The following is a 21695-nucleotide window of genomic DNA, read 5'->3' as shown; positions in this document are numbered from 1 at the left end:
TGTGATGTGAAAGGGAGGCACTGCTAATGCAGGATGCTAAGCTGACCTCCGTGTAGATATCTTCAGAAGCAGCTCAGGAGTGCGCAAATGCAGGGGTGTGTAACAAAGTGCATGACTATGTGTGAGAAAGTGAACACGTGTGAGAGAGAGAAAAAGTGTTGGTGGTTTGTGTATATGTATTACTTGCAAACTGCAGACTCACTCATACATTCTGAAGACTGATACCTTCCTCTCATTTGTGTCTTAACGTAAAGCATGCTATATTGCTGTGCCGCAGTTAAGTAACATGCTTGTATCTTGAATTTATTGAGGCCTGTATATACTAGTTACCAATAGTTATAACAGCACTGTGTAGGGGGGTAACCTATGTTCAGATGTGGTCAGTTGAGTCCTGTAGCGACTTGTCTTCCAAGATTCACTCCTAGAAGTCAATTTGGATACAAGCATCTCCTAAAAGAAGAAATGAAAGTGAGGAAATGTGTAGTGTTACGGCTCGTGTACACTGGATGAACTGCTTTAAACAAGTACCACCCTGGGCCTCTCTGATATGACCAAAGCCCGACGAATGTTCCATAATGGCGGACAGAATTAAGGCTGAAAGGAACAAAAACGAAGAATAAAGTAACAGGTATGTTGAGAGGCACGCTGGGAGACACAAACCTTGTGACATGAATAACAAAAACAACCCACAGCAGACGTGAAAGGGAAGAAGACTGAGTGTTCAGTTCCTGCATTAATTAAAAGAAGACTGCATCCTTTCTGTGACAGAACATAAGAGACAGAATGACAGACATATACTTGGAATGACATTTTGCAGACTGGCTGTCACTCTGTGTGTCCAGCTCTGAATAAAATGTCGACAAATGGCAGCACCTATAAAACCAGCACTTCTGTGCTCCCACGGAGCTCTGAGTTCAGTATGTAAACCACATCCCACTGCTTTCCAGGTTCCAGTTTCAGACACACCCCTGTGTCTGAGGTTAATGTGTCAAAGTGCAAAGCAATGTGTGAGAAGTCTCAGACGGAACATGGAAGACACTGGTGTCCTAATTATGACAAACACTGACCTTGTGCCTTCCAATGTCTCACTATATGTGGATTTGAAATTGATCAAAATATTGACATTTGAAACAAAACCACTTTCTTTTTGGCTTCCATGTTTCCCAGCAACTGGCAGAAGGTGCGCTTTCAGAGAGATATGCACATTACAGCTCCACCTTGCCTCTGTGCTTAATTTGCGTGTGAGTTTCAGTGCGACCAAGTTTAATTCCCCCCCCCCCCCCCCCCCCCCCCCCCCCCCAATCAGGGCTGTTTTTTTGTTGTGCTGTGCTTCTCTCTGATGTGGGTCTTTCACTATGCACCCAGCAAATTCATGCAAAAAAAAAAAACTAACTAGACAGCGACCAACATCTCAGCCCTTCTAGAACCATCCATTCTTACACTCTTCGCTGTACTCAGCAGATACGTCAGTATGCGGGCGAGGGGCAGCGCGTTCAACATTTCACCACACCCATCTATCAGGGAGCGGCTAGCTGCTGCTGCTGCTGCTTGAACTCAATGCGTGGCCTGCCTTCCTTCCTACGTCTATCTCTCTCTCTCTGTCTGCACTTGAGCTGCAGCCTCCTTGCACTTGCTTTATCCCCTCCTATAAAGAACGGCAGGGGGAAATACAGCCGTAATAAATCCAGCATGTCTCCCGCACTCCCAACCCCTCTGCCAGAGTTCCGCAGCCAATGCTCTCCACAGGCGAGAGACGGAGTATGTGAGGGGAGACCCTGCCTTACCACAGCATCCATCCTTCCCCATTTTGCTTGAAAATAAAAAAAGAACGGCGGAACTCAATTTGCTGTCCAGATACAGAGGGAGGGCACATGACAATGTGACTTGGGCAAAACATGCACGAGCTTCTCGAGCCGGTCCAATTCTGCTCACACGTGGGCTGGCGGATCTGACGCAAGCCACCGCCAGCAGCGGCGGCCGCTGATGATAGCTCACGGCTCATCACTGCAGACCAACAAAAGCAATAACCTCCAACCTGAGCCCCTCACTGCCTTCCTGTTAACCTCCTGTTAGCCCATCCTTTCCTGCACCATTGCACCCCATTGGCTGTAAACAGACTGTAACAAGTCGGTGCAACGCACTCTGGTGATGCTGGAGCACTGTGCCTGTGAGGCTACAGAGAGAGAGAGAGAGAGAGAGAGTGGGGGGGGAGAGGGAGGGAGACACACTTAGTTGACCAGCTGATCATACAGCACAGTTACAAAGAACAGCGCCACAGGCAGTGTTATACCCGAGCAACAACAGAAAGTAAAAGGGAGGGGGGTGTAGAGAGACTGGGAAAAAGAGACTGTGAGGGATATGCAGAGACAGAGGAAGAGAGATAAGGACAGACAGGGTGGGAGATGGACACAGAGAAAGAGACACCTGGCGGCTCAGCAATCAAAAATGAACGCAATACCACGGAAGGTTTATGTTTTGGATTCTTGAGGAGAAATCGATGGTGGGGAAAACAGCTGAAATATTTTCTCCAGTATCAAGCTGCAGGGTAACTCTAGTCTCTGTTATCATGCTCACATTGCATTACAAATATTATTGTGAGCTTGATGGAATATGAGAAGCAAACTTAAAAAAAAAAAACACATTCCTTCAGAAAAAAAACATTACTTGCGTTGTTTTCAACATTAAAAAATGCACATCATTTTTTAAGCATGATGTTATCAAGGCTTGCCCATTTGAATTATTCCTCTGAATCAGACAAATAATTTCATTTTATTTTTTAGTTTCATTTTAGGGTTAATACAAAAAATACAAAAAAAATCTTGAAAAAGGGCATCATCCACTTTTTCTTGCAGCTGGTACATTTTGTCTTAAATCTTATACTAAGGTTACTCTTATACATGCTGAATGGCATCAATGTACTGGGACACCGACAATGACTACTGTGCATGTGAGAGAAAGAGTAAATTCCTTTGTTTCTTTAGTGAGGGCAAGGTGTAAATGTATATGTGTATGCATCCAAAGTGTGTGTGTGAGCTCCATTAGTAGGCAGAGAGAGCCACACTGCTGGACTGCACCCGTCAGCCTGCTGAGGGCCCTGAAAGAATGACCTTTTCAGAAAGAGGAGAGGAGGGGAAAAAAGAAAACAGAACCACAAAACTGCCTTCAAAACACTCCCTCTCTCCCTCTTTCTGTCCCCTGCTCTGTGAGCCCCAGGTCTCCATTTGTCTGCAGTTAGCACTCACTCAGGTTTTTATTAATCTAACACAAAAGGGACTGCTTCATTCAGAGGACTTAATGATTAGCTTACATTATGAACAGACAGCTGACCACCAGGTCGAATATTAAAAACACCACTCAGAGAAGAGATGAGATCTCTCAGGATGATCTGAAACGGAGTGGGGAGGTTTCATTTCCCAAACCCACTAGAAACATTATGGCGATCCAAAAAGTCTAAAACAAGGAAAAGAAGTGCTGCATTTAACAAAATGGCAGAAGCGAAATTATCTTCTCATCTTCTGCAAGCTCCCCTTGCAGAGCAACAGCGGCAGGCATTCAGCATGGTTACGACTCTTATGCCTGAATTAATTCACAGTAAATCATATCTCACTAGCAGAAATATGGTGGCATACATCCTAACCGTAGCCAAGAACACGTACAGGAGAGACAAGGGGGAGGGGGACTGCTGTCTAACATAAATGCCATTTTCGCTCTTCCTTCCTTTCTTTTTTTCTTTTTTCTTTTCCCTCTTTCTTACCCAATTAAGCGGCCGTCAGTCTCCGGTCAGATCAGCTATAAATGGACTGCTTGGCTCAGTAGGCCAACGGGGTGACACACAGCATCTCTCTCCCAAATAAAATCAATAACGTGCTGCAGAGTAGGTTCTCAGAAACGGGGTCACTTTACCACAAGGTTTGTTAAATACACCTGTGCGTGAGACACAGATTTCGTAATAAAAACCATTCTGCTGTATAATAAAGCAGTCAGGAGGAACCACCTTCTGAATGGCAGGTTTGCTGTTGAAATCACTCTGCAAAACTGTCCCAACCATGTGGAGAAAAATCACTTCAATTAACAACTATAAATTTTGTTTTTTCATTCTGCTTAACAAATAATATAACTTATATATATCCACATTTACATTACATTTACTCATTTGGCAGACGCTTTTATCCAAAGCGACTTACATAGATTACAGTTCTTTACAATGTTACCCATTTATACAGCTGGATATTTACTGAGGCAACTGTGGGTTAAGTACCTTGCCCAAGGGTACAGCAGCAGTGTACCAGCGAGGATTGAACCAGCAACCTTTCGGTTACGAGTCCTGCTCCTTAACCACTATGCTACACTGCCGCCCCACCTCAGTACTCCTGCAGTACAACATAACATTCCAAGAAAAACAATCCACAGTGTCACTCTTTCATTCATAGTGAGGTAATTAAGCCATGTTGGCTGAGGTGAACAGCCTCATGGGAAACTTAAGTGCCACAGAAATAAGAGGCCCAGAGCTTTCTATTCTACAGGCTAATAATTACCTTTCTCTTCCTGTAGTCAGTCCATTTGGTTATGAAGTCAGCAACAATGGATGACGTACAAGAAACCAGAATAGAAGGCCACCTCCATTTACCTCTGCTGGGAGACAATGACTGACCTGTGAAGCACTAATATGCCTTCCACACCAGTGGGTGATCTTTGCTGGGTTTCCACAAAAAAAAAAATGTAACTGTACAATTGTACACTTAAAACTATGTAACTGCAGTTGTGCTCAATGGTGTTCTCTACACCATCCGCGCTGTTGCCATGCAACACTGTTCCTCCTGTACCATCACCTTCTTCTGTGCAATGTATATCTAGTCAATTTTAGCACTACCAGAGTAGGAATACATCAGTGTCATCACAGACCACCCCACAGATACGCCCCAAAACCACCTGCAACATGCAGTTCTGGTAGAGACACACAATGTGAGGATTGTCATAAAATACTATGCCCCCTGTACAGGGGGTCCCTCAGTGCGTGATGATCATGGTCAGCGGTGTGGGCAGCCATTAGGCACTACAGCTGAAGAAGAGAGGATTCAGCGCTGGGTTAATTAACAGGTAGCTGCTGGAGTTATGAAGCCTATCACTCAGGTGCTAGGCTTTTAGTCTTAATTAATCAGCCAGACTTAGCACCAGTGTGAATGTGTTAGAGGAGCTGTGTGTGTGCACAGAGTTGAGGTAAACGAATGTTTGAGTGTGAGCATAAGTGTACGTGTGCTGGCATGGATATATATTCAGGAAGTGTATGTATATGCATTATCAGTGTGTATGTGTATGAATATGTGTATAAATATGTGCATGTGTGTATAACTCTGCATATCTGTGTGTGTAACTGTATATGAGTGTGTGTGTGTGTGTGTGTGTGTGTGTGTGTGTGTGTGTGTGTGTACAGGCATGAGTGTACAGGCATGAGTGTATGCAACCGTGTATATGTATGTGTATGTGGGTATGAGTGTATACACGTGTGTGTATGTATGCACAGGAAATGTATGTGTATTCATGTGAGTGTGTTTATGTGTGACTATGTGCATGTGTGCGCATGCCAGTGTGTGCCAGCAGGTGTATATGGGCGCGTGAGTATGAGATGGACAGTTTAATCAATTGAGTGGATCCTGACTGAAAAGATTGGAGTCAGCAGCACCCCTCTCGCAGCGCCCCCCCCCGCCCCTTTGAGCAGAAGGGGCCGTCTCTGTGCTGCATCTCTCCTCCTCTCCCTCCCTCCCTCCCTCCCCGCTCCGCTGTCAGACAGCTCTCCCCCTCGCAGTGCGATTCGGGAGCCTGCAGAAGCAGCACTGGCAGCAGCGGCCGCTCCTCCTATTCGGGACACTCCGCACTGCCATGCCACAGAGAGGGAGGTGAGGAGAGGTGCGCAGCAGCCCCCCCCCCCCCGACACCCAGAGCCATCCTCCACAGCCCACCGAGCAGCGGGACGGGCGAGAGGACGAGGAACACTCCCGCTCCCGGAGGACGGAGGGGTAAAAAACGGCCAGGAGGAGGGGGGGAGGGGAGGGGGACGAGAAAGAGGTAAACTGAACCTCCAGAAGCTCCCCTCCACTCTGCAGCTCGGGAGAGAGAAGGGGACTCAGAGCAGGGGGGGGGGGGGGGGGGACGAGAGGAAGGGAGAGAAGGAGACAGAAAAAGAAGGAGAAACGGAGGCAGGGAAATGACTGCGGAGCCATGAAGACGACCAGGTGAGTGATTTACTATTTTGCACAGCGAAAACGCCGGGGGGAGCATGTCTGTACACACACACACACACACACACACACACACACACACACTCGCAGACACCGAAACGCAGGCTCGTTCACACAGCGGTGTGCTTGAATCTCTGCCACATTAGCTGGGTAAGACTGCAGCACAGACGCTTCCCTCTGCAGGCCCCGGGCTCAGTGCTGAGACCAGCCACTGCTCCCTTTTCCACGGGAACCCATTTAGCTGATCTCCTTTCCGGCGACTGAAGGGAACGACGGGCCGTTCGATTGCTGATATACGCTGACGAGCTCGGAGCACTAACTGACACATGCGTCAATCTAATTCACTGCTCCTGTCGCGCTGCTCTAACATCAACATCCAAAGACACACAGAGACACACAGGCGCACACATTCATACACACATACACACACACATACACATGTTTGTGTGTGTATTTAGTCACTTATAAGAACATTGTCCCTGGTCATTGAGAAGCGGTTAAAGTGCATGCACACATCTATCTATTCCACCGAATGAAGGGGTGCAGTCTGGGGTACCACGTTAAAAAGCGATCAGCACCGCTCGCTGCTGCAGCACAGTTCTGCTGGCAGGACGTCAAGCCTGTGAACACAGAGCTCCACGCAGACAGAGACGGGACAGCGTGTCCCGTGTTCATCCGTCTCACCCACTCCACGTCCCCCAACCCGAATCAGTCCTACCCAAAGAGAGCTTAACCTGGACAGCGTGCAAGCTGGCGGTTAACACACTGGGCTTTAGGACTGTGTCGCGGGTTCCGATGCTAGACAGGACCCTGCCTCCTCATCCCAGAACCCCAGCGCTTTACTCCATTCCAGAGCGATTTAAACAGATTACAATTTTATCCATTCATACAGTTGGACATCTACTGAGACAACTGTGGGTTGAGTACCTGGCCCATGGGTACAACAGCAGTGCCCTAGGGGGGACTGGAACCAGCGACCTTCCGGTTACGAGCTCTGCTCCCTACCACTACGCCACGCTGTCGCCCATTAACACGTGAAGGGGTTCGTTGGACGAGCACCCAGGAAGCGCCGTCGCTCTCCCCAGAAGGGGGCCTCCCGCGAGCGCGTGGCACCCGTGAAAACACTCGCGCGGCCGGAGTCAGGATGTCCCGAGACCGACGGGGTGAGCGGAGGGAGCGGTGTCAAAGCGCGTTTAATGAAGTGCGAATGGGAGGCGGCGGAGCCCCCGGCGCACGGCGTGGGCCCGCGGCCAAACTGGCCAGCACAGCCCTCCACGCTGTTTCCAGGCAGAGATCCACAGGCCCGGGCCGATCGGTGGCCTCTGTGAACGGACACGCGTCCTTTCCGTCGGTTTTAGATACCGCCGCTTTGTAAAACCTGTCCCCTGCGAATCTGCCACGCTGGTCAGCGTCCTGGATTCACAAAAGTGAAAGGCCTACGGCAGAAACGGAGGCCACCGTCCCGCTTATGGCACGAGCATTCTACATGTACTGAGTCGACCCTGGGCTGAATACTGAGGATAACAAAGCTCTCCACACATGCCTTGACACGTACCAAAGCTCTTCTAATGTGCCCTCATACGTAACAAACCTGTTCAAATATGCCTTGGTATGTCACAGTTCTCTTCAAATAAGCCTTGATACCCAACAATGCTTTTCAAATCCACCTTGATATGCAGCAAAGCTTTTCAAATACACCCTGATATGTCACAAAGCTTTCCAAATACAGCCTATATCACAAGGCTTTTCAAATACACCTTGACATTGTCACAAAGCTTTTCAAATACACCTTGAAACTGTCACAAAGCTCTTCAAATACACCTCAATATGCACCTTGATATGTCAAAGAGCTCTTCACATATGTCTTGATATGTAACAAAGCTTTTCAAATACACCTTGATATGAATCAAAGCTCTTCTTAACAAATCTGTGTGTCCAAACAGATACAGTATGTAGCAAACCTTTTCAAATATGCCTATGTATGTAAAGCTCTTCACATGTTTCTTGTGTATTTACATGCGCCTTTCAGCACGCTTATGAGGCATAGAGCTATACAAGCAGCAGGCTAACAGTACCAAAAAAGCAAAGGCAAACAGTTTTGCAGACAACAGTGATAAAGTAATAAGCACCAGGGCCTAGAAACAAAACCACATCACAGCATTTGAAACAGGTGTCTGAAAACACTGGCTGTTAAATGGAGCTACACAAGCCTCGTACAATGGAGGTGAGCAACCACAAATTCCATTTACTGTAGGAGTTCACTCAAAAACTTCACACAGGATGACTGCACCCGCACCCGCATGCTGAATCAGGACCATGAAAAGGCTGCATTCTGCCATGTGTCCGAAATTAAGCTATTGTCCACGTTCCTGTGCTTCCTCTGCCCCACAGGAGAGCCGTGACAATGTCCCCCTGGGGCCAGCTGCCCTGCGCGCTGCTGCTGCTGCTGTTTTGGGCACGCGTGCTGGCCATCTGCCCGCCGATGTGCACCTGCACCCGCAGCCACAGAGTGGTGGACTGCTCGGGGCGCAGTCTGAGCCAGCTGCCCGACAGCCTGCAGCACAACATCCGCACCCTCAACCTGTCCCACAACCGCCTGCAGGACCTGGACGGCCTGCTCAGCCACTTCGCCCACCTGCGCACGCTCGACGTCTCCCACAACCGGCTGTCGCGGCTGCCCCCGGACCTGCCCCGCGCCCTCTGGGAGCTGCTGGCCTCGGGCAACAGGCTCCGGCTGCTGGACAAGAACCACACGGCCTACCAGTGGAACCTGCGGGCGCTGGACCTGTCGGCCAACGAGCTGGAGCGCGTGGTGTTCATCAACAACACGCTGCCGGCGCTGCGCTTCCTAAACCTCAGCCATAACCGCTTCTGGACCGTGCCCACCAACATGCCGCATAACCTGGAGATGGTGGACCTCTCGCACAACTTCCTGGTGCAGATCCTGCCGGGCTCACTGGACCGGCTGCACCGGCTGGCCCGCTTCTACCTGCACGGGAACCGCTTCGCCGTGGTGAGCGAGCGCGCCTTTGAGCGGCTCGACGGCCTGCAGCTCGTCACCCTCGACGACAACCCCTGGGCCTGCGAGGACGAGGAGAACATCACCGGCCTGCTGGCCTGGATGCACCAGACGCCCGCCCGCGTGCAGGGCTGCCCCTGCCACACCCGCCGCGTGTGCGGGGAGGCCCGCCCTGGCCCGACCGGGGGGTGGCACTTCGCCTCCTACACCCAGGCCCCGCTGGGAACCTATGCCCGGGACGTTGGCCGCCTGCCCGCGAGATCCGTCACCTCGGGGTACCTGTCCGAGCCCGTGCCGCCCAACCTCCCCGGCGGCCACTCTGACCCCGACCCCGACTCCGACTCCGCCTTCCTTGATGGCGCTGTCCCTGACGACAACGGCACCTTCCCCTCTGTACCGGCGGGCCACCTCCTGTTCGAGGGCGGCTTCACCACCGTCAGCACCACCACGAGCACAACGCCCCGCTCCCGGAGCGTCAAAAAGGGCAAATCGGAGGGCGCTCGAAGCACAAACCCGGGGCCCAGGGCCTGCGCTCCAGACATGGCCCTTTTGAACCTTTTGCTAACGACTGCCCTCTTACAAGTGTTCTGAGAGCCCCCCCCCCAAACCCCGCTGGAAACATACAAATTACTAAATCTTTCACAACAAACGCCCCATTCATTGAAGGAGTCGTCTTGTAGCACTGAGGTTCAGTTTTTGTTTTTTTTTCTTTTTATTTAAAACACTTTCTGACTGTTACCGCCTAACGCATAATGTCTGTATCCTCTCTTTAATCGCTTCCAAAATCATAATCAACTTCTACAGAATGTAAAATAAAATATGGCTTGCGCTGTGCATATGATGATCTATATAAATAGCAAGCTGCAGTAATGTACACTTGAACTCTGGTGCTGACTGAATGCTCTTCTCCTGTATCTTGCTTGTCCGCTGGAGGAAGATGCTGCATTTTATTGCTCACATGTTAAAAATACCCATCTGGACTGCGAGTGTGGTTTTGGTACGTTATATAATAAGGGATGGTGTTGCTTCACACCTTGGTGGCAACTGCGAACAGGGTGCTCTGAGAATAAAGGGCTATTTACATGAACAGCTAGTGAACATGGCCTATGTTTCCATTACACCCTGCTATCAATAAAGGCACAGAACACGCGGCCGGCATGTCGACTCTAGACTTCTCTTGGGCGGGTTATGATTTAGGGAGCAGAGTTAAAAGGGAGCGACGCCCATCCCTGTGCAGCTCCTTTCACTGCAGTTCTGCATTTACCCTCGTGCCTCTGAAGGAAACACTGTCATAAACTGTAAAAAAAAAAGAAAAAAACATGGCTTTGTCTCAAGTAAGCTCTACCGTGCAGAAATCTGAGGAACACGCCTCATACTTTGTGCTGTCGCAGCCCCCCCCCACATATTAAAACTACATCCGTTCGACGTGAAGGAGGCGGTTAGCTCTGCTGCTGCGATCTTCCTTTCAGCATGACCCGCTTTCTGCTGGTGCGAGCTGGCCCTCACGTGTTCAACCACCAGGGCGCAATCTGGAAATGACGCTCTTCATAGGAGTGCCGGTCTGGAAGATGCTACAAATGCTAGGGGAGTGGGAACACAAGGGCAGTTTGGTCTCTTCACGTACTAAAATGAATATTAAAAATGAATTCATATGAATAATGAATATGAATAATTATTGCCAAAATGGCAGTGGCACAAAGTGGAATGGGTTGATCAAACCATGCCTTTTCTTTACTACATTCTTGAGTCCAGACACGTGGCTTTTATTACTATTTTGAGTTCACTGGCTAATTTATATGGCAAGCCTCAGGGCTGTAACGCAGCCCAGGGTGAAGTTGCTGGTTAGAATCACTGACACATTTTATCATGGGTGCAGTGAGCGCTGTACTTCATACTCTGCGGGAGACACCGAGAAAAGCCAAACTAGCTCGAGTCACAAAGAGGCTGTAAGGTTCACTCCGAGTTCAGCCGGAACTAAAAAGCCATGAATTACGCACCCCTAGAGCCTGCTGCCTGACTGCACAGTGAAAACGGCCATCTCCTTTACGATTCCTCCCCTGCCTGGACAGAACTGGTAGAAAGTGCGATAACCGGACCCCACCACCAGGTGGCACAACTGCTCAATTGAAAGAGTAGCTTTAGGCTCAAGTCTTTTTGTTTCCTCATGCATCTTTACACTCTTGATTCCAGTAGTTCTGTGCTCTAAATCAAAGAAAAGCAGTGGCACTTGCGTGCAAACAGTGCCAATTCAAGCAGGAGGGAGAGCAGAAGAGGGATGGGGCAGGGCCCCCACAGCTCCTCCCGTGACATCATGGGTGGCTCGGGTATTTATCTGAATATTGATTAAACCAATTCAACTTAGGTACCATTCCCATGGGAACAGCAATGCCCTACCTGGAATCTGAATCTGCAAAACTCTGCCCAGTGTTCCACTGAGAATCACTACCACTGTTTGACCAGTGGGGAGGAGTGAGATACATGCATATACTATTTTTGAATAAACAGCCACTGAACAGAAGGAGAGACCCATCCACCACCACTCAGGTAACCACAACGGAGATTGACAACACGCATCAGAGAGAGCTACTTCCATCTTCTCCACCGCGCTGGTCTCATATTAAAAACAGCATCTCTGATAACAATCTGATAAGCCATTGAAGCCGGCCCCGCCCACGCCTCCCATTATGACGTCATGACCTGGTGATAATAAAAGCCACATGTTGCTGCCACTGGACACAGTCCTGGTCGGGCAGACCGATTCCCACACTGCGCTGAGCAACACAGCCTATCAGACGGTGCACACAAACAGGTGAGTGACTCCTGACACTTCTGACATAATGGGCGACATAATGGGTGTTACCTGCCCCGTTTAGGACGGGGCAGTAACACAAAAGGAAATGTGTGGCCGAAGGGCTTTGTCAATTCAATGGGGGTGAAACGTTCTCCTTTCTGTTGCTGCTCTGTTGAAAATCAGCCAAATGAGACAGAAAAGCTCCAGTCTGTAGCACCAGCTTATGGTTTTTCCTTTTATACATCTACTGGAAGGAAGTCTACGCAGCAATTTTCTTTGGAACCAGAAACACTTTTGTAGCACTGTGGTGACTCTGTTGGGATTTTTCTGGTAAAGAACACAGAGCAGTCCTTGCTAGGTGGTGGGGTCTGTGCAACCCCGCTGGGCACCACGTCACTCTGTTTGAAAGACTTCATGTTTCTGACAGTACATCAAATGACTGGGCTCATTGTCACTGAAGATCATTCTGGGAGGACTGGGGGCATGAGTAATAAAAACAAGGTTGAATCTTTGCACCCCTGACTGATTTCAGGCTTTTCTGACCGCTTGTGTGTGTGTTTAAACACACATTCACATTTACTTGTTTCTTGGCTTTTTTCTAGACAGGTCAGGCAAGATGTCTACCAAGATGGTGATTGGCCTTCTGCTGGTGTTTTTAGTGACAAGATGCCTGGTGGCTGAAAGCACACAAAAGAACATGACGAGCTCCAGCAATAACACTGCCACCTCCGTGGTGGCCCGGGGAGCTCTATGGGCCTCCGTGCCCCTCAGCCTTGCTCTCTCCTCTACCGCACTCCAACACGCGGGGCTCCTGTGATCGCCGGCGACCGACGGCCTCCTTCCCCACCTCCCGACGGGGCCACCCCGCTGCCAGCATCCTTCATTTTCCCACCATCGTGTTGGCAACACTCCCACAGAGCAACAGCATGGCTGTCCTGACCCTGCCTCCTCTCCTCACCCCCCACACATCCCCTAAGATACCCCCGCCAAAAACCCTATACTGGGAAGAAACACGATGGTTCTGAGTTTGTGTCCCTCTCATTTTCCCCTTATGCGCACACATTCATAACTCTCAAGTCGTTACAGAACAATTTTTTAGAGGCAAACATTTCAAGGACTGCTGACAAATTTTGCCGTTTTTTTCTGCCAAACTGGAAGAGGACCAAGACTGAAGTAAACTGATGTGACATTCGCCGAAAATAGCAACAGTGGTCGCTCAAATCCCCAGACCATTCTTTACAACGCTTCATGTTGGCAAGTGGCAGCCCAGAGCTGGAGGGGGCTGTTCCTGTGGCAACGACATCATGGAAGAGAGACCGGCACTCCTGGGAGTTACCAAAGAGATCATGGCACTTCACCCAACTACATAGTCCATGGTAAAGACAAATGCATTAGCACGTCTTTGTAAAGCTCCTGTCTGTAGTTAGATGCTTGAAATGACTTTCTTTTTAAATGATGTCATTGCAAATATCATACTATATCACAAAGAACTGAGTGAGGATGAGCATTTATGACCAAGAAGCAAGTTGCACTAAACAAGGCTAAATGTTACATTAAATGGTATATAGAAGAGATAAAGCATACACTACATGTTTCAATCTACTATACTGCTAACAGTGATCTTCTATCTTGTTCTGAATATGCTGTGAATCTGCAAAGGTCAATAAATACATCTGATTGGAAATATCCTGCCTTTGCAATGTTTTGTCATGGTGTGATACTTAGATCATAAAACAACCAAGGAATCGTAGGAATTTAAGAAGGCAAATTTGCTACACAGCTCTGAGAACAGAACACAATACATAACGCACCAAGAGAATATCCCCTCATTCTGAATTCTCTTTCAGTCTGGCTGACTCCCCGTGAGAGTATTCTACAGCATTAAAAATGTTCCTCACGGTCACGCAATTTGAGAACAGTGCAGATAACAGCGCTTTTTAGCAATGCCATGCAGGTTACAATACCTATTTGCTTATCCAGCGTACATAACACGCTAGCCTTTTATGCAGGTAGATATCTACTGAAGCCAATCGCACCAAGTAGAGCACGTTGCTTAAGAGTACAACAATATCACCCTTAGAACTTGAAACTGCCAACTCCTGGTGATGAGCCAATTCCCAAACCACTACAATGCACTGAACCACTATCAGTATCAGCTCATGAACAGTATCTAAGGGCCAACAGGGTTTACAAAGACTCAAAATCAAAGACCCATACAGGATTTCCATCATAAGAGCAACTGGAGCACTAGCAAAATAAAACATTTAAGCTCAGTTCTCAGAAGCATTGTTGAAAATAATAGTGCAGCTCAATAACATTCAGGTAAACAACAAGGATCAACACATTCCCAAGCAGACTGAGAAAAAGTGTGAAAGACGATATCATATCTATGTACTTTAAGGGAAACAGTACAGCTATGGTACTTTTAGTCAGTGAATGAAATTTCAACAGTACATCTGTGGTATTTTCAGTATGTGAATGAAATTTCAACAGTACAGCTGTGGTATTTTCAGTCGGAGAATGAAATTTCAATAGTACAGCTGTGGTATTTCAGTCAGTGAATGAAATTTCAACAGTACTGCTGTGATACATTCATCCAGAGAATGAAATTTCAACAGTACAGCTGTGGTATTTTCAGTCAGAGAATAAAATTTCAATAGTACAGCTGTGGTACTTTCAATCAGTGAATGAAATTTAAATGAGGGCCTGCAATAACCGCCTGCAAGCTGGCTGCACACCAAAGCCAGCATTACTGCCCTACAGCAGCTGTAACCAGGCTGAAGGCATCTTCATTACAGGAGCCTAAATTAGCTGTGGAATAAAGCCACCGAATTTAATAGTGGGACCCCAGACATATTGCTAGTCAACTGCCAGGCTGTTTCTGCTACCGATGCGGTTGCCTTCGCAAAATGATGCCGGCCATTTTTGAAAAGGACACTGGAGGACACTCCCTAATCAGGCTGGAGACACAGCAGGTAGTGGGCTGAGTGGGGTTTCACAGTGCTCGCTGCGATACAAACTCAATGCAGTGGAGAAGAAAAATAACATTCGTGCAGGAATTTGTTTTCATGATAATTTCATAGACTCAGACCTATTTGACAACATACAGTTAACAGAGGTGGAAAACTCCGGCTTCAGAAAGTAAAAGTCCTGCCACTACACCAGCTGAATTTAATTAGCACAACTCTTCCGCCAGGTAGAGGAGCTAATTAGTGAAATCACCTTGTTTAGTAAATGGCTAGAACAAATGCATGGTAGGACTTTTATTCTCTGAAGCCGGGGTTTTCCACCTCTGACAGTTAAAACAAACCACAGCCAGGGGCACTTAAGCTTTATGTGATGTAACGTGCCCTCTTCACAAGAACAAAAGCAACATGCTGTGCCTTCTCAGGTGTTCTTGGTAATTTGGATCCGTGGCACAGTGCAAGCTGGTCGCTAGCCAGTCGCTAGCTGCTCGCCCTTACCTGCGTGTGATGTAGTAGAAGACTGGGTTCCCGTTCTTGGAGGTGCCTGCCTGGTAGAAGATGTTGAGAGTCTTCAGGGCTTTGAACTCCTCTTTCTCATGTACCTGGTGCCTGCGAGAAGAGGGGATCGTGAGGGGGACGGGTCACAGAGTCACGGATTCAAGGACGTGTATATTAATTCCAAGCGTTAACGTGGCAAAGTACGTTATGCCACCTACCGAAGGGCACCCGCCTCTGAGAACGGAGGGTACCGGCTGTTAACGCAACGTTTCTCAGCAGCTCTTAAGCTGACAACACACAGCGTCATTTTAGGGCCAAACACAGCTGCGAAAATTCAGTACAATTAGTGCTGCATCTCAACACATGAACTTGGCACATCCAGTGATTACGTCCGCTGCTTAGAATCAATGAAACTTGCTTCTGTGAGCACCTACAGGCTGCCATTCGATTTCTAACAAAGTCAGCAAGCTCCTAATGTTACAGGTGCGCTGATCATGGTGTTTATTGGGCTTCATTAATGGACAGTGGAACTGAGGCTCTGTGATGGAGTGAGTCATACACTGACACTACCGTGTGGGCCTTGATGCCTTCAAGAAACACACATCGTTAATAGTCACCTGGACTTTGTTACCTCCATGCTGCACCTTTAACATCACAGGCAGGTTTACCTGGACAGCATTTAGCGCAGCTGGGCTCTTTACCTGGTCATGAACTCCTCGAACTTGGAGCTGGTGAGGTTGAGGCTGGACCAGTGTGTGTCTGCCACAGGTTTGTGCTCCGGGGGCCCCAGGTAGGCCAGGAGGGTGGCCATCTTGTCGAAAGGCCTGCGGCCCACCGCCTTGTGGTCCCTGGGAAAGACGTGCGACCGCTGTTATCACTGCTGTTAGCTTAGCATCCGTGGCCTTTTCCACATCCTTACTTGTGAAAAACCCCTCAGAGAGCAAACGCAAATTTATAGTATTTATGTAAACGAGAGCCACACATGTACACGTCCCCACATGTAACTGTAATGGTGTTGATTTCAGAGAAATGGGGAAGCACTAAGAGGTCAGAGCTCATGACAAGAGATAAGTTGCTGTTATGATGCCTGCTACTTTATGCATATGGCCACACAGGCAAATCAAGGCCACACAGGCAAAGATCAATATCAACCAAAGGTACATTGACAAAAAAACAAACAAACAAAAAAAACACAAAACAAATCATATCCTCACAGTCTACGGTCTTCCAACAGAATACATTTTATTCTAAATCAGTTCTGAAATCATCTGAAAAGAGGAAGGGTACAGTAACAGCAAATGATGTGCTACAGATACAGGAACAACTGGGTGGGGGTTCGCAGCCATTCAGCACCACTTCCTCCTGCCAGCTCCACACAGCAGAGGTAGTGTTCAATAGCTGAGGAATATGCAAAATTTCCTCTTCCTTTTTGGCCAATCTTTTGCATATGAAAATCAGAGATACAAAGGAGCCATTTTTAGGAGAGGAAGGCCGGAGGATGAAGTTTCACGGAAACTGCAAGGTCTCAGTGCACCCTGTTATTGCATCCCTTGAACCTCATGGCGTGCCTGTGAATATGACTGTATTCAGTAGATGGGCGCTCATAAATGCTTGGATGCCAGGTTAATGTGTGCCCTGTTTAAAAGCACAACCTGTGGCTTTTCTGGACCAGGAAATAAACCAACATATTGCAATGTGATGGGATCTGTGTGTGAAGGAGAGCCTTCACCACCTCTCCCGAGAGTCTAAATGTTGATTGTGTGGTCATTTGTTAAATGTGTCCACATGTGTGACTTGTTTGGAGAACCAGCCTACTGGCTAACAAGCCACACCTTACTGATTGAAGGCAGACTAAATACAGGTGTGGCTATACAGCTACTGTGATGCCCAAGGGTACAACAGCATTGCCCCTGTGGGGAATCAAACCAGCATCAGGTACGAGCTCTGCTCCTTACCACACCACACTAGTGATGGGAATAATGGCTCTTTGAAGGGAGCCGGATCTTATGGCTCCGTTCCTTTCTGAGAGCCGTTCAAAAGAACAGCTCATCGTTCTTTTATGGGGTGGGAGTTACTAGGTTTATCTGCAAAATAATGATACTCGTACTGCCAGCTTTACAACGTAACCACCATGAAACAATCTCTCTCTCTCACTCAGCGGGGATCGAACTAGCGACCCTTTAGTTACAATTCCTGCTCCATAGCCACTATGCTACAATGACTGAACTTAGGACACGCAGTGAAATTTGGGCGCAATGATAAAATGAACGGCTCTCAAGTACGACTCTGATCCCTTCGTTCGTATCAAAGAGCCGTTCAAAAGACTCGGATTGGTCACGAACGGTAACATCACTATACCACACCGCTGCCTCTGTTATGTACAGACTATGACAGTTTTCTTGCCCTACAGCAGTCAATATTACAGTGAATAGGAGAGCGTTTGATCACCCCCCTGCTGTCAGACTGCAGCGGCTATGACAGACAGGCAGAGGGTGAGAAGGAGGCCCGGCTTACCTGTTGCTGGACAGGTACTGGCCGATCTTCTCCTGGTTGTTCCACAGGAGCCGGTGCAGGGCGAGCACGTTGCCGTCGCTGATGAAGGACAGGCTGTGGTTGACCGAGTCGCTGGCGGGGCAGTCAGAGGCGATGTCCAGGAAAAACCTGCAAGCGCAAGAGAGTGCAATCAAGGCCTCCGTGTCCTAACCCAAACACCTCGCAAACGCGCAACTAGGGAGACTGCTAACCAGCTGCCCCTCAGGGAAACATGCAATGACCATGTTAAAAGAATTGGTTTGGATGTTTTATTTGTCTAAGACAATGGCAGATGTTCATGCTTATCCAGCATGTCCATGCCAAAGAATAAGGTAACTGCGACTGCTTAATTAATTAGTAAGTTTATCACAATCACCCACGCTGGAACCAAGGAAAGCAGTACGCTTCACTATCCCACCTGTGCCTCTTCACAGACTAACTGGTACTTGATACGTACTGCTTTCAGACTTCAGAGCTCTTAAAAACTGTGCTGCTCTGGTCCCAGTCTTCAGAACTGCCAGCATTAACAGTCAGTGTGCGAAATACCCGGTGGCAATCGGGGGGTCCCCCGTACCCATACCTGCCAACATTTAGGTTTCAAAATACGGGAGATTTTTTCGGCCGGGGGAGCAGGTTGTTGCGGATAGTAAATGAATAAGTAAATAAATAATTGTATGTAGTGTGTGGATTGTGTGAGTAGATTGTGTTTTGTAGACAATCTGGCAACTTGGGTAACGTCAGACTAACATACAAAACTTAAGGATCTGTGTATGACGATTATTCATAATACAGTTTGCCATGCAAATTACAGGAGTTTTCCCAGAGAAACAACAAAACGGGAGGGCGCTAGGAGATGGCCTTGAAATACAGGAGAAACCCGGGAAAAACGGGAGTGGTGGCAGGTATGCCCCTAGTATCATCAGATAGGGTAGGTTCTGCTGTTTATTTTGATATATGGTACGTTGTGAAGCGATAGGGACTTCGTGACTTATTCAACTGAGAAGCAGGAGTGTGAAAATGTGTGAAGAAATTAGTCAAGATATTACTTTGCAGAAGTTTGATCTGCCTTCATAACGTGATTACTTTGGTATGTACAAATATGTGACTAGCATTGTTACAAAGCTCCGGTTCCGCTCTTTCTTGTGACATGTGTTCCATATATATGCAATGACGAGTTCATTAGTAGGCTAATTCAAACAAGAGCAATGGGTGTAGAGATGGATGCAGAGCTGTATGCAGATTGTAACTATGATTAAATGTGATGTAAATTCAAAATTGTTTTTCTCGCCAACACTTCGTCCCATAGACAAGCAACTAGCATCGTTAGCGATGAATACTTTGTGAGCAATTCAACGGAGAAGAAGGGATGTGAATTTGGACGCAGGCTGCGTCTGTCAGGCTTTAAGGGTTAAAAGACATTTTTAGTGACAATTGCAAGTGACAAATAATTTTTTAAAGATTTTTCCAAAGACCCAGCCAAAATTTTGCTGTTGAGGCTTTCAAGTAAGTAACCAACGCTGGGAAGAAAGCCAAATTGCTACTGACATACCGTCTCGCTGCATCAAAATTGCTCTTCACAAAATCGTTGAAAGGCCTCATGTGCTCCTCTTTAGTGAATAAAACATGGTTCGCGATACTCTGGAGGATCTGAAACGAGATAAGGAGACAGATTGAAGGTACAAAACAATGCTGCAGACATTTTAAACTACTGCTGTAACACTGAATTCTGTATCTGCGTCATCATTAAAGGCTTGAACCAGTCGTTTGGCCAGGCAAGGAAACTGCATGTTAAGGCCAGTTGAAAAGAGATCTGACGTCAGATGACCTTTGACCCCAGGAGCACTGGCTGGACCCCTACCTTGGACATGAGCTTGAGGCCCCTCTCGATGCGGGGTGGGGGCTTCTTCTCCAGGATCCCGGCCTCATAGGGCGAAACAATGGCAGGGTTGATGAAGCGCAGGAACATGGCACTGCCCACCGCGCCAATGCTGTTCTGGGGGAAGCGCTGGCTCACCACCTGCAGGGCGAGACAAGGGTGTGTGACACACAGAGGAAAAGGGTGTGTGTGTGTGTGTGTGTGTGTGTGTGTGTGTGTGTGTGTGAGAGCGAATGGTGTGAGTTAGCTTTTGACCGTCAGTGTTTCTGTGTGTGTGTGTGTGTGTGTGTGTGTGTGTGTGTGTGTAAGCGAATGGTGTGAGTTAGCTTTTGACCATCAGTGTTTCTGTGCGTGTGTGTGTGTGTGTGTGAGCGAATGGTGTGAGTTAGCTTTTGACCGTCAGTGTTTCTGTGTGTGTGTGTGTGTGTGTGAGCGAATGGTGTGAGTTAGCTTTTGACCATCAGTGTTTCTGTGTGTGTGTGTGTGTGTGTGTGTGTGCGCGCGCGCTTGGGTGTTATGTGTGTCTGCTACAAGTGTGTGTTGTTTGTATGTGTCTGGTGTGAGTGTGCATGTGAGTGTGACTGTGCGTCTGTACATGGCAAACACACACGCCAGAGGAATCGGCCACCCTCGCCCACCGCCCTCCAAACCAGGCCCAACCCACACTGGGCCAGAGGGAGACGGTGGAGCGCTCAGACATAAACCGCATATGAAAAGGACGAAGGAACATTTTCCAATCTCGCCCGCGGTGAGGAAAAGCACCGTTTCCCCCGAAACAAAGCCTGACTTCACCGTCACCCTGGAAGTGAGGAGCAGAGACACGAGCAGCACTCGGAAAACGCCGAGAGGAAGGCAGCAGATGGAAGGAGAGAGAACATGAGGTTTGAAGTTCCTGCCGCAGCCTTCAGGGAGGGTGAGAGAAGACATTAGGACATACCGACGCCTTGCTTAAGGAAAGAAGGCAGAGTTACGTGCGGCCCCCTCATAACCACTGACCTCAGCCCTAGCATTTGTGGTAAAGCAATCGATCCTGTCTGGGCTCTGGATCGAGCAGGTGGCTCAATGCATAAGAGGAACACTCCTGTTCAGCCTGAGTGCTTTACGACCAGCCGGAACAGGCTTTGTGCACCTGGACTCCCCCCCGACTAGCTGCAGGGTGTTCAAGGGGAACTCAACCGAAAAATCAGGATCGCTGTTGCCCACTTTTAAAGTATTTGGTATACACTCACGTCTAATCAATCCCGGTGACTGGCCACAAAAAACTTGAAAACCTTGAAAGTGTCTGCTCCACCTCTGAACAGACTCTAGAGGGAATTTAGTGTTTGGGGAATTGGAGGTTTGGAGCGATTTTTGAGATTAAATTCTGTGCGCAGATAGTTGTTTTTCAGATTATAACTGTGTACATACTGTGTGTGACACTCCAAAAAGGAGTGCTTGGCTCTGTACGGGAATCAATACTGTAAGGACATACAAACAGTGTGACCGTCCTGCCATTTTTGCTTTTTTTCCCGCCATTTAAAGTCTCATCCCAAAGCCCACTCAAAGCACGCACTTTTGCAAGACAGTGGCACAGCAAAACTCTCTAACCCCTACACTCACAGGAGAAAAACAGGAGTGCCCTGCTTTGAAAGTGTGCTTTGGGAAGAGACGATGCAAAATACCATCTTTCAACAGGATCCCCTTCAGAATATGGTTTTTTGGTTCTTTTTTGGTAATTTAGGGTTTACTGTGTACTGCATGGTCAGCAAAGCCATGACTGTTAACACCCCCATAATCA

At 48.0% G+C, this 21695-nt stretch overlaps 2 protein-coding genes across 5 annotated transcripts in view; one reads left to right on the top strand and one right to left on the bottom strand.

The window, feature by feature from the left end:
- LOC118775757 (neurofibromin) overlaps nt 1-21695 on the bottom strand; it is a 94893-nt gene that overhangs the window by 36030 nt on the left and 37168 nt on the right. For all 4 annotated transcript variants that reach the window (XM_036525830.1, XM_036525831.1, XM_036525832.1 and 1 more), the window contains 5 exons: nt 19901-20059; nt 19592-19689; nt 18025-18171; nt 16212-16358; nt 15511-15621 (listed from right to left, as the gene is read on the bottom strand). In XM_036525830.1, coding sequence (XP_036381723.1) covers nt 15511-15621; nt 16212-16358; nt 18025-18171; nt 19592-19689; nt 19901-20059 — 662 coding nt within the window. The remainder of the gene's footprint in view (nt 1-15510; nt 15622-16211; nt 16359-18024; nt 18172-19591; nt 19690-19900; nt 20060-21695) is intronic.
- On the top strand, nt 6166-9992 carry omgb (oligodendrocyte myelin glycoprotein b). Its single transcript, XM_036525834.1, has 2 exons — nt 6166-6230; nt 8628-9992. Exons 1-2 carry the CDS (start codon nt 6217-6219, stop codon nt 9844-9846), a joined length of 1233 nt encoding a protein of 410 aa, XP_036381727.1. The 5' UTR covers nt 6166-6216; the 3' UTR covers nt 9847-9992.

Source organism: Megalops cyprinoides, chromosome 3 (assembly GCF_013368585.1).
Source record: "Megalops cyprinoides isolate fMegCyp1 chromosome 3, fMegCyp1.pri, whole genome shotgun sequence".
Lineage (NCBI taxonomy): Eukaryota > Metazoa > Chordata > Actinopteri > Elopiformes > Megalopidae > Megalops > Megalops cyprinoides.
The sequence above is the reverse complement of the archived record's forward strand: the minus strand, read 5'-3'. Positions and strand labels throughout refer to the sequence as shown.